This window comes from Theobroma cacao, chromosome 5 (genome assembly GCF_053813885.1).
Source record: "Theobroma cacao isolate CCN51 chromosome 5, ASM5381388v1, whole genome shotgun sequence".
Lineage (NCBI taxonomy): Eukaryota > Viridiplantae > Streptophyta > Magnoliopsida > Malvales > Malvaceae > Theobroma > Theobroma cacao.
In genome coordinates this window covers 3,657,889-3,670,833 of record NC_142643.1, presented here as the reverse complement: position 1 = coordinate 3,670,833, position 12,945 = coordinate 3,657,889, and the positions used below count along the sequence as shown (strand labels likewise).

At 37.3% G+C, this 12,945-nt stretch overlaps 2 protein-coding genes and 1 pseudogene across 2 annotated transcripts; 2 read left to right on the top strand and 1 right to left on the bottom strand.

Moving 5' to 3' along the window:
- Nucleotides 1-582: 582 nt before the first annotated feature.
- On the top strand, nucleotides 583-3,367 carry LOC18598047 (putative receptor protein kinase ZmPK1). The gene has a single exon (XM_007027389.3). It carries the CDS (start codon nucleotides 640-642, stop codon nucleotides 3,037-3,039), a length of 2,400 nt encoding a protein of 799 aa, XP_007027451.3. The 5' UTR covers nucleotides 583-639; the 3' UTR covers nucleotides 3,040-3,367.
- Nucleotides 3,368-3,843: 476 nt separating this feature from the next.
- On the bottom strand, nucleotides 3,844-5,642 carry LOC18598046 (protein NUCLEAR FUSION DEFECTIVE 4-like; annotated as a pseudogene).
- A 2,127-nt stretch (nucleotides 5,643-7,769) lies between these two features.
- Nucleotides 7,770-12,564, top strand: LOC18598045 (uncharacterized). Its single transcript, XM_007027387.3, has 13 exons — nucleotides 7,770-8,146; nucleotides 8,279-8,416; nucleotides 10,016-10,097; nucleotides 10,449-10,525; nucleotides 10,700-10,815; nucleotides 10,923-11,031; nucleotides 11,142-11,258; nucleotides 11,368-11,459; nucleotides 11,547-11,613; nucleotides 11,703-11,784; nucleotides 11,889-11,980; nucleotides 12,083-12,226; nucleotides 12,325-12,564. Exons 1-13 carry the CDS (start codon nucleotides 7,895-7,897, stop codon nucleotides 12,469-12,471), a joined length of 1,515 nt encoding a protein of 504 aa, XP_007027449.3. The 5' UTR covers nucleotides 7,770-7,894; the 3' UTR covers nucleotides 12,472-12,564.
- The last annotated feature ends 381 nt before the right edge of the window (nucleotides 12,565-12,945 follow it).

Below are 12,945 nucleotides of genomic sequence, written 5' to 3'. Positions count from 1 at the left end.
ATTAAATATATTTAATTAAATAAAATGGACAATATTGAAAAAAAAAGTTTGTTTTTATCTCTTAATTCACTGAGATTAAGATTGTCAAGTTTTTGCTCAATCGCTAAAATATGTGTCACACTATTTACTATTTTAAAACTTTGAAACTTTTTTATGAAACTATTTGATTTTTTTAAATAAAACTGAAAAAACACGATTAATCGAACTTTAAAAATTTGTAAAAGATTCAAGTAATTTTAGTTCAAAAGACAAAAAGCCTCTTCTTTTGATGAACATCAATTAAATAAGTTATTGCCACTCATAATAGTAAGCAGAGTACGTAATATTTGCGTCAGTGCCAAGAATAAAAATCCAAAAAACAGCGAGATTTCACAATTCATGAATTGACACTTGACACTTGAAAAAAGTGAAAATCCACAGTTAAAATCAATCAACGAGGGGCAAGGGCCCTTAGCTTCCTATTCCCACACAGCTTTCTACCGTTAGTGCTAGAGTTGGGCCAAGTCAAATAGTCAACGACGAAATTATACCCTGCCATTCGCAAGGCGTAGAATAGTAATTAATAGTTGAAATTGTGCCTATGCAAATTGTGTAAGTAGGTAGAGGAATGTTGTGCGCATACTTGCAGCCAAGAAATTCATGGCCAAGTATTTTCCATTTCTGGTTCTCATTTTATTTCTTTTCGCTTCTATTCAGTTTTCATCATCAGCTGTTCCTACTCTAAGGCAAGGCTCGTCTTTGTCCGTGGAGAATCCAGATGACGTTTTGGTCTCGCCAAGGGGCGTATTCTCCGCTGGTTTTTACCCCGTTGGCCATAACGCTTATTGCTTCGCCATCTGGTTCAGCAAGCCTTGCCATGATGGTAACCACACCACAGTTTGGATGGCAAACCGGGATACTCCTGTTAATGGGAGGCGCTCAAAGCTTTCCATACTGAAAACTGGTAATGTTATCTTAACTGATGCGGGAGAAGTCATAATTTGGACGAGCGACAACAGAGATTCAGAGTCCTGGTCAGAGTTAAAGCTCCTTGATTCAGGTAATCTTGTTCTCCAAACTCCAGAGAATGTTACTCTTTGGCAGAGCTTTGATTCACCAACGGATACTCTTCTCCCTAACCAACCACTCACCAGGTACAAAAGTCTTGTATCAGCACGAAGCCAAACTAACTATTCTTCAGGTTTCTACAAGCTGATATATGACTACGATAACGTTCTTCGTCTTGTCTTGGATGGTCCTGAAACATCCAGCATCTACTGGCCGGATTCAACCCTCCTGGACTACCAACAAGGAAGAACAAGATACAATGACAGCAGAATAGCAGTGTTTGACTCTCAAGGTTATTTTACATCTTCTGACAAAGTGGAGTTCCGGTCAACTGATTTTGGTAGAGGACCATGGAGAAGATTGAAGCTTGATTTTGATGGTAACCTTAGACTATACACACTTGAAGATCAAAAAGGGGTATGGTCTGTCACATGGCAAGTTATGTCTAATCCCTGTAGAATACACGGAGCCTGTGGACCAAATAGTATATGTAGCTACGATCCAAGTTCAGGCCCAAAGTGCTCTTGCCCGCCGGGGTTCAAAATGAAAAACCAGGCGGACTGGACAGATGGATGCGAACCAGAATTTGACCTTTCTTGCAGCAATCATGATATCGAGTTTGTCAAACTCCGTCATGTTAACTTTTTTGGCTACTATTACGATATTCTCCGTAATTATACCTTAAAGGAGTGTGCCAAGGCTTGCTTGGATTCGTGTTGTATAGCCTTTCAATACAGATATTTCCCAGAGGATGGTGCTTATCGCTGTTATCCAAAAAGGGAATTGCGGAATGGACATCGTTACTCTAGCTACAATGGAACCTTGTATCTGAAACTCCCAAAATCATTCACTTACGACAAACCTGTTGAGGAATTCAAATTAAATTGCTCGAGCAAGCAGACAAAACAGCTAGAAAGAGCTTATCAAAAGGAAACTGGATATGGATCATTAAAGATTTTGATTTGGTGCGCTTCTGTAATTGGATTGATTGAGATGATCTGCATCATTCTGGTGTTCTGTTTCTTGTATAAAACCCAGCAAAGTTCTGATGCAGCAACGTACGGCTACCTTCTTGTTGCAACTGGATTCAAAAAATTCTCCTATGATGAGTTGAAAAAGGCAACACGGGGATTCAGTGAAGAGATTGGACGAGGGGGAGGTGGTGTGGTTTACAAGGGAGTTTTGTCTGATCAACGTGTTGCAGCAATTAAGCGACTCAATATTGAAGCTAATCAAGGAGAAGAGGAATTTCTTGCAGAAATAAGCGCCATAGGGAGGCTTAACCATATGAACTTAATTGAGATGTGGGGATACTGCGCAGAGGGTAAACATAGGCTTCTGGTCTATGAGTACATGGAAAATGGATCATTGGCAAAGAACCTCATGTCCGATTCACTTGATTGGAAGAAGAGGTTCCAAATCGCGGTAGGCACAGCAAAAGGTCTGGCTTATTTGCATGAAGAATGCTTAGAATGGGTTCTGCACTGTGATGTCAAGCCTCAAAACATACTGCTGGATTCTAACTACAATCCCAAAGTAGCAGATTTTGGCCTATCCAAACTGTTGAGTAGAAACAGTCTTAAAAGTTCAAGCTTTTCCAAAGTTAGAGGAACAAGAGGTTACATGGCGCCTGAGTGGGTTTACAATCTGCCCATCACCTCCAAAGTAGACATCTATAGCTATGGAATTGTCCTCCTGGAGATGTTAACAGGGAGGAGCCCAGCAATAGGTGTCCCTGCCGTTAAAACCAGTGGAGAGGTATGGCACCAGAGTTTAGAAGAATGGGTTAAAGGGAAGAAAAATGGAGCTGCTGCAACAACGTCTTGGGTAGTAGAGCTCATAGACCCTGCCATTGGCTACGATTATGACAGAAATAAATTGGAAAATCTGCTGGAGGTGGCTATAAAGTGTACAGAAGCCGACAGACACGCAAGACCATCCATGAGCCGAGTAGTTCAAATGCTTGTAGGTGACAAAATTGATCCTAATTAGCATCGAAAATAATAAGACTGCACGACACCCTGACAGGCCTTGTTAGATGCGTCCCAGTATCTTTCCAATACTTAGGATTTCTCTGTAAACATATAATTTTGTTTTAGTGTCTATTAATTATTCATGCAATTCTAGCGACACCGGAAATTCAACGCAATGAGAACCTTATACGAGTGCTGGAATAAGTCGATGGGTTGTGGATCCTTCTGTAGCCTTTTGATTCTTGTATTGGTCTTTTGCTTTATGGCTGTGATGGCTTCTGATTGTATGTGCAGGTTAAGGGCTGGAACTTTTTGATTTTCTTTTGTAGCAGCTGGTTGGTGGATCATTTTGTGTCTTGTGTGAGTGTGTACAGGTTGTGGGCTGGGATTTTCTGGGTTATAATCAGCTGGTTGGGATTTCATGTGTTCAGGAAAGCGTTGATGTGCACTCTTGTGATTTTGATGTGCAGGGGATAGGGATTTTCTTGTTTGGGTATAGCAACTCTAGGAGTGAACTTTGTAAGAAGATTTTGAACTGTTTTACTCAACTAGTGTAAAACAGTGCAAAATCCTTTTGTAAGCTCCACAGAGGTGGTTATCCTCTGTTCCTGAACACATGAATTTAAAAAAAAAAAAATGTCAACCTAGTTTTATCTAGGCTAGTTATCAATAGCACGAAGTGAATCAGACCCAAAAAAAAGAAACATTAAACATAAGTAATTCATAGACATGAAGAGGGAAACATCAAAATCCAAATTTGTATGGTCTTTTTTTTTTTGGCTTAACTGATTCAAGTATAGACTGAATGAAATTGAGTTCTTTATTACCCATCAGAAAGGGCTGTTTTTTCTGGGACGGTGACAATAGCATTGTCTTCCATTTCCCTTAATGAAAGACCACCATGTCCTGTTGGAGCCACACCTGCTTGGGACTCCACCACTTCCTCTTTGAACTTCTTGTAGATATCACCTTTGTAAAATGTTCTTGTCCGAAACACCAAAATCAATGAAACAATACTCCCGAACAAGGTAGCAGCAGTGATGATTAGAAAAGCCAATCTGTAACATTTTGCCCCACTGCAGTTCAAGTCCTGTCCAGGTTTCCTAGTACGTCCTAAAGCTTCCGTTTGCTTCACAGCTTCCTTATCATACAAATGACCAGCCACTCTCACATTGAAAATGTACGATCCGACTGGGCTAGAAACTGACCCAACATTGTACATTGTGGAGTAGTGTTTAAGACCAAACAGTTCAGATATAATGGCACACAGTAGGGGCAATTGGGCTCCTAGGCAAAATCCTGTCATCACTGAAGCAAAATAAAGAGAATTGGGAACTGCAAAGGCAATCAAAAGATGGCCAACACAAGACAAAAGAATCACGAAAGTGAGCATCAGGGGACGGGGGAAGTTGTACTTTGTCAGGACAATTTCAGATAAATAACCTGCCAGGACCCGTCCAAGGAAATTCCATATGCTCACTAGTGATATAAATGCAGATATGCTATGAGTCGGATAGCCCAATGATTTACCAAGTTGACCCAGATTGTCAATAACTGTTAATGCTCCACCGGTGCCACAAGCTGTTGCAATAAAGAGAATTAACATGTCAATGCTGAAAATTGCTTGGAGAATGGTGTAGTCCTCCCCTCTGTCGGGTGGCTTGAACATCTTTTTAATACAATTAAACGCCTCCTTTGTTGCTTCTGCTGGCTTTGCTGGAACTGCAGGAGGATTTTCAATCACAACATTCAATTGGGAATGAGTATTCGAAGCTTGTGTTTTGCTCGTCGAAACATTAAATTCCTCTTTAATTACAATAACAAGTGGGAGAAGTAGTAAAATAAGAACAACAGAAGCACTTCCAATATACTCAGTTCTGGTAAAGCTGAGTCTGTTTTGCAAGATAATCATGACCATGATAAATCCAGCAAGTCCAAGAGCAATGTAGAGGAATCTGTGGAAATTTTGAGCTCTCTCACCATCCGAATGACTTTCATAATCCGAATTGTTCGAAGAAAAATCAAGGGAACAATGGTTGGAAGCCAAGCAAGCAGCAAGATTAGAGCCTTTGAATCATCCCTATAAAATGCATGGTAGTACTGAGTCATGATTGCACCACTTAAACCAATAAACCCCTTCAGGAGGCCCAAGACACAGCCTCTGCTTCCAGGAAAGTTCTTAACACATGTGACCAGTGCACCTGTGTTCGGAAATGATTGTGAATTCGCAGCTATCCACATATATAAACACATCTGCCATACTTGGGGCTTGGCTGTGCGGCTTGTGACTGATAGCCATATCATGAAATAGCCAAAGAAATTCAATACTGAACCCATGGAAAGAACCACCCATGGTGGCACAACTTCATAGATGAGCCCTGACAGGATTCCAAGATTACCACCCAAGTCCTTGAAGAAACTTAACAAATTGAGGGTTGTTTGATCATACCCCAATGTTGTTTTAATGTCATTGGAATATAGACCAAACATGTATCCCGAGCCATTGACAGACATAATAATTATTGTAGCAAAAACCATGAACAATCTGCTGGAAAGTACAGCCAAGAAGAAGCTCTTCATCTCCCTCCGACTGCCGCCACCAGTTTTTTCTGTTAGGATCATTTTTTTACTTCAGTTTGAGCAGTCTCCACCACTGAGCTTTGGCAGCCGCCGATTGGAGTCTACATGTAAGACATAAATGAAACAGCTTTGGCATATTTCCGAGATTAAGTCACTTAGAACTAAATTTGTCTTAGATCTTTGTCTCGTACTAACTGGATGAACATCCTTGAATTTTATGTTTCAAGAGAATCAAACTCTTGTTTAATCTTGTGGGTCAGCGCCATTGAAAACTATCTGTACACATCAAAGTCATAGAAATCTGTTTTTCTTCCCCTCGGACACAAGTGATCTCCATCACCAACCATTTGTACACTTGATTTGTTTGCATTAAGAAGCTATCAAGGCAAGTCAGATTCTTGTCGTTTCAGTCAAATATATCTAAAGCATCTCAATTATTGCAGTTAATTTATAATCCAATTGCTATATGTAATTAGATAATCTAACTGTGCTACTAGTCGGTAATCTTTTGATGCATTATGACTTCTTATACTTCTGACCCAAGTCTGTAATAATTACTTGCTATGGTTTGGGAAGCCCAACAAGCTTTTCATTTTTACCATTGAAATGATAATCTCATTTCAGTGTCATCTTAGCCCAAATCGAGACCAAACAAAGCCCAATTAAGTTAAATACTTTATTGTAATCTTATTTTTGCCATAAACTTTCTGCTATAATTGATGTCTGATGGCTCATCAAGATCTTTTCTATGTTCTGCCAACCCTTCCTCCTGGGAACTCTTTTTATTTTCAAGCAAGTCACTTGTGACTTTGCTCCCTGTAAGTCTCCATTTGGAGATTTTTATAGCAATAAAATCTCAGCCTTTCAAAAAAAAAAAAAATCCTTCTTAACTCATTCTGCAATTTAAGCAGGCTATGCATCAATCATAAGGTATTCAAATGAACAAATTAGACAACCATGCTTTCTATTCAATTGGATCATAGAAAAAGAAAAATCCAGCATATGCATTTGAATGCCGGCTTCAATGTATATTTTCTCTGATATCACTCCAGTCTTCACTATGGTTCAAGGTCAAGAAAGAGACCTACCATATATATAAAGATTTGGTTTCTTATTATATCCACTGAATATTTAATTTTCTTAATATTCTATTACAAGTTTGGTTAGTTGAATTAATGCAAAAACATCACAATAAGCCTTTTTCTTGTGATTCCAACAAATTTGTGTCATCAAATAGAACGCACTCTCAAAAGGCAACTTCGTTGCTTTTCTCTTTGATCATCAAATTAATATTCTCAGTTGGACTTATTCACTGATAGATAAGTTCCATTCAATAACAAGCTAATTTTTAAACATATGTTGCAGTCCGATTTAGACATACACTGACTTTAAGACTCCGATTGCGTAGGGAAGGGGATCTAGATACATACTAAATTCCACTAAAAATAATTAAATTAATAAAATAAATGTCATTTACTTATCAAAAGTAATACTATATGCTAAGATTGATACATAGATATCTCCTTAGTTACAATTATGGTGATGTCACAATAATAAAAAGTTTCATAACTAATTACATGAGACTAACCTTACCAGATGATTTAGTGAAGAGTATGCTTGTGAGTTGATACAAATTAAAAGTTCATTCTGTCAACTAAATATATCTCAAAGACTCAAACTATTCTTTCTTCCCTCAGTAGACAAAATAATATTCTCCAGGTGATATTTACAAACAAACACCAAAAGAAACAGCTAAGACTACCTTCAAATGCCAAAACTTCCACTTGAATACAAGCCAAAATTTTATTATCTTTAATTTCTTCCCTCTCAATGGTTAATTAAAACATTTTTCTCGTATGATGATTCCAATCAAACAACAGGGGAAACAGCTAAGACTAAACCGATCTTAAGGGGACAAAACAGGGGAGTTGACTGTTGAATTGTTGTGCAAAGAATGAGATAAAAAGCCTTGGTTATTAGTCCACTAATTTTATTTTTTGCATCTCAGTTTTCCAGATGTTGTGACAGTTACTTACCACCTAGCACGGAATATGAGGACTTGTTTCGCGTCTTAAACGGCAATGACCTGTCCTTTGATTGGTCGGGTCCGAACCATCTTCATCCATTTGTCTGATGTACCTTTACAGGCCCCACTGTTCCTTTTAGGCGCCAACCATTGCCGGCCCCTATGATTATAAACTTGCCTATGTTTGCCTCTCACTATTGCTATCATCCTCCAGCCTTGTCTTTCTCTTAACCTCAAAGTTTGGCAAAGAGAGGAATAGCTAGAAGTTATGGCGGATCCTGGAAAGATGGAAGAAGGGCTAGCTCATGAAGAAGGTGCTCCTGACCAAGAACGTAAAGATAAGCGTGATGGAAAGGTGGAGAAAGAGGAAGATGGAGCAGCAGATCGCATTGGAAATGATAAAGAAGAGAGGGTTGCTACCACTCACGTTGAACAACAAAACTTGGAGGAGCAACCACTAGTCAAGCAAAAGACCAAGAGGATTGCCACCTTGGATGCATTTAGAGGGCTCACCGTCGTGGTGAGTGCACTAAGACTCGAACCCAAAGTTTAAGAAAAGATAATAAATTCGAAATGAATAATATATATGCGTAAATTTATGAAGTGATTGCTATTTAAAAACTAAATGATAATTTTTTGTATTACCTTGTAGCTGATGATATTAGTAGATGATGCTGGGGGTGCATATCCGAGGATTGATCACTCACCATGGAATGGCTGCACGCTGGCTGACTTTGTGATGCCATTTTTTCTCTTCATTGTCGGGGTGGCAATAGCCCTAGCTCTCAAGGTAACAAATCTGATGCCTTTCTTATGTTCATCTGGGTTTGGATTATCATGTTCTTCCCTTTCGGTTCGGCAAGTCGGTCCATATGTCCTACTGTCAGTTCTACAATACTTGGGTCGACAAAGGGGACAGTGCATGTGCATCTTTCAAAAAAGTGGGAATTTCTCCAACACCAGGTGTGCATAAATGAACAACACCCAATTTTGAGAAATGGGGCTTAGAATTCTTCCTCAAGAAACCCAAAAATATATTCAGATATGGTTGAGGCAATGGGTGTTATGTCAGTTTTCTCTAAGAATTCTATCAAACAATTAGTGCTAGGGTTGCATACAGTTTGATTCAATCCAGTTTTGGAAGAACTTTCGGTTGATGTGCAATATTTTGATTTCTCCGAAGCCGACCCAAATAGGTGGTAATCCTGAGCCGAGTTCAAATGATTCCAATTCGGTTCAGATTGATTTGATTTCTCCGTTTTCTAAAAAATTAAAGATTTTTTATTTTTTATATTATCTCTAATTTATTCACCGAAATGTAAAAAGAAAATAATATCTATTTTATACTATGAATCAAGAATCCAATAGAATCAAATAAGTAATTTTAATATTTTAACCAAACGTAATTAAAATTTGATCCAAACCAACCGATTATTATTATTTTTATTAAATTTTAATTTCTTTTTTTTTTTTCGAATCTTATTTGGTGTTTACATGTCATTACATGTAAGGACTTCAAGCATTATTGATTTAGCAAGTTTTCAAATATAAATCATATGATTCTAAAAAGTTTAAATTCAAGTTATTAATAATAATTGGTCTAAATTTTTATAAAAACTTTATCAATTATATTCATCTCTAATAGAAAATCATATAACACAATACATTTGTTAATCCTAACATTTTGTGCTTTCCCATTAAATAAGGGCATGATGCCATGTCATTATTTCAACAGGTATCGTTGTAGAACTCCGATTATTATACTATTTTGTAAATGTAAAATGTGATTTTCGAGACAAAATGTAAGTTTTTCAATTTAATGTCATTGAGTATAATTATGATCAAAACTCAAGGGATTTTATGTAATTTACTCAAATTTTAAAAATAAAATATTTTTAAGCAGCACCTGAGCATTTGGCTTATTAATTGGTGTATTATTCCCTTACCTAAAAAGTAGAGTTTGAATCTCCTCCCTCAATTATAAAAAAAAAATATTTTTAAGTAAAATTTTGTATTTTTTTGTTCGATTTGTTTCTTACCATTAGAACAACAGAATCAAATTATAAGCTGCTTAATACCAACTAAATATTGGACACCTATAAAAAAATATGCACAATATTTATCCATATTAATAGGCAATACACATATGCCTAAACAATTTTTACTTTTCTATCAAAAAGTGATCATAATTTGCATACGACTCATTAATTAGTATATAATTTTTTTATTTAAAAAATATAAAATCAAATTGTTCTTCTTTCAAAAAAGAAATATCATAATTTGCACTTTAATTATTTAATCTAATAATAAAATGCATGTGCTGTCCTTTCTAGTCTAATAATTAAATACGTGTTGTCATTTCTCATAAATTTTGTCTCCCCTGTTGCAGAAAGTTCCAAAGATCAAGGATGCAATTAAGAAGATAAGCTTAAGAACCCTAAAGCTTCTATTTTGGGGAGTTTTGTTGCAAGGTAGGCTTCATTACCCAAATATCCCAATCATTATCATTTGATGCCATGCCAGCCTTGCCAAGGGCTATGCCATTTTAGCTTCCAATTCCCCCTGTGTTAATATAATATGTTTTTATATCTTTGGACTAGACCATTTAAAATGGAGTCTCCTCCTAAGTTTTGAAGGATTTATGGGATTAAACTAGCCAACTCAAAGAAGTTGGCAATGCCTAATTTTAATAAATATATAGCAGTAGCCTTCATTGATATGCATGCTTAAATACTTAAAGGTAGATGCACCTAGAATGATAAGTGGCTTGACACTTGGACAGGAATCAATGCATAGTGAATATTGCAATTGCTAATCTGCAGGTGGATACTCCCATGCGCCTGCTGATCTTGCCTACGGAGTTGACATGAAACAAATCCGATGGTGTGGCATCCTCCAGGTAATAGCACCTGATCCTTAGCAGAGATTTTCAGTCTTTTCTTTGGCCTATAATTGTCTTCATGTCAACAATTTAATGGTGATTGCACACATCCAAAATGAACAGATTTATACACTAAAGTTGGTCTTCAAAATTGACGTATTGGCTAATCATGAATTTCTTGCTTGCAAGCAGAGAATAGCATTGGTTTACTTCATTGTAGCCCTGATAGAGACTCTGACTAGAAAGCGCAGACCAACAGTTTTGGAACCTGGACATTTATCAATTTTTACTGCATACCGCTGGCAATGGTAAAGAACCATAAGTTCTATACTTCTATTCTAACAAAGTTGTATTAGTATCCTTGCTTCAACGGTTCACCTAAAGTTACAACCATTTTTACCTATCGAAAATCTAGGATTGGAGGATTCGTTGCTTTTGTCATTTACATGATCACAACATATTCACTATACGTCCCACATTGGAGTTTTGTGGTGGACAATGACGATGAAGCAACGAGATACACGGTACTGTGAATTATAGCTCAAATGCCCCATGCATAAAATTGATCAGAATCTAGTTTCCCCAAAACTAAAACTAATGACTCAGTTTATTTTGCTTTTTCTGCAATTTTAAGGTCAAATGTGGGATGAGAGGACACCTAGGACCTGCTTGCAATGCTGTTGGTTATGTGGATCGAGAGGTTTGGGGCATTAATCATCTCTACTCAAGTCCTGTCTGGCAACGCCTAAAGGTCAGTCCAGATCAGGGTGGTCAGGACATTTCTGAGCTTCATTTTCCTATAGATTGGCAAAGTCATCACTGCTTACCATCAATTTTACTTTGTTCCAACAAAATTGTAGGCTTGCACTCTTAGTTCTCCAGGTTCTGGTCCTTTCCGTGAAAATGCCCCAAGCTGGTGCCGTGCTCCATTTGAACCAGAAGGCTTACTAAGGTTTGTTGATTAACCAAAACTTCTCATTCTAAGTAATCCATACATACCCAGAAGCCAGTGATTTGATTGGTTGCTGTTCTTTCTTAGTTCAATTTTGGCTATCCTCTCCGGTACCATTGGGATCCATTATGGACATGTTTTAATTCATTTCAAGGTTAGAAACATGCGAAACTAAATGTATCATGAATTGTGGTTGCCAATCAGCCTCAAGAAGGGAAATAAAAATGAAATCGGTCTTTGTAGGGTCACTTTGAGAGGCTCAAGCAATGGGTCTCGATGGCGTTAGGCTTACTTATTGTAGCCATTATTCTTCATTTTACAGACGGTGAGACTCCTGGAATAACACATTTGAATCCTATGATAGATACAATTTCCTTCGGAACAATGCAAGATGAAATTAACACATGTTGCTCGTGTGCAAATTTACAGCTATTCCCATCAACAAGCAGCTTTACAGTTTCAGCTATGTGTGTTTCACAGCCGCTGCAGCAGGAATTGTTTTCTCTGCATTCTACGTCCTGGTAAAATAATTTCACACTCTTCAGCTAGTCAATATTCCTAAGGCTAATGATAACTGAAACATGTTCTCTTTGTCTGTGTTCCCTTGTGAAATAAATCGACAGATTGATGTATGGGGATTCAGGACACCATTTTTGTTCCTGGAATGGATAGGAATGAATGCAATGCTGGTATATGTGCTGGGTGCACAAGGCATCCTTGCAGCATTTGTAAATGGATGGTATTATGAGTCCAGCAACAACACCCTTGTAAGTACTTCCATCATGTTAAGGTTAAACATTTTGACAATCTTAGCTTCTTGCAGTATCAGCTAATGTAATTTTTTCTAAATAAATCCTATGCTCAGGTCTATTGGATCCAAAAACATGTCTTCACAAATGTTTGGCACTCGGAGAGGCTAGGGACCCTTCTGTACGTAATATTTGCAGAAATTGCTTTCTACGGAGTCCTTTCAGGCATCTTGCACAAATTGGGTATATATTGGAAGCTATAAGAGTCATAATTGCTACAGAATACACGAAGGACTAGATAATGTGTAATACTTGATTTACAAATTGTACATTAGATTTTTAAACATTTCTCTTTCTTTCTTTCTCCCTCTGTAAACCTTGCTTGCTTGTTCAAATTTTCACCTGCTTTCTAATAGTAGTTAAATTTAGAATTGTTTAATTTGAACTTTATTTTGGTCACTGCTTCCATTTCTATGGCTAAGCTTTCTTTAACAATGTGTTGGGTTAATAAGAAGAGAAATCATAAAAGCAGAAATAAATTAAGTACATTCCAACACAATACAAAGCAAGAACAAGAGAAAAGCCCCTACAAATTACACATTCAAAATATGTACCACTAACTCCAAAGAAAACTTTCTGCAGGCTAAACTTTATGTATCAGGAGATCATATGAGAAGAGCAGTCAAACCCTTTTTCAACAGAAATCCAGGACTTTGCAACTGCACCTAAAGAAAAAG

Coding starts and splice junctions, on each gene's coding strand:
- LOC18598047 (XM_007027389.3), top strand. CDS start 640: ATGGCCAAGTATTTTCCATTTCTGGTTCTCATTTTATTTCTTTTCGCT.
- LOC18598045 (XM_007027387.3), top strand. CDS start 7,895: ATGGCGGATCCTGGAAAGATGGAAGAAGGGCTAGCTCATGAAGAAGGT. Junction 8,417..10,015: donor CAATAGCCCTAGCTCTCAAG/GTAACAAATCTG, acceptor CCCCTGTTGCAG/AAAGTTCCAAAGATCAAGGA. Junction 11,460..11,546: donor GAACCAGAAGGCTTACTAAG/GTTTGTTGATTA, acceptor GTTCTTTCTTAG/TTCAATTTTGGCTATCCTCT.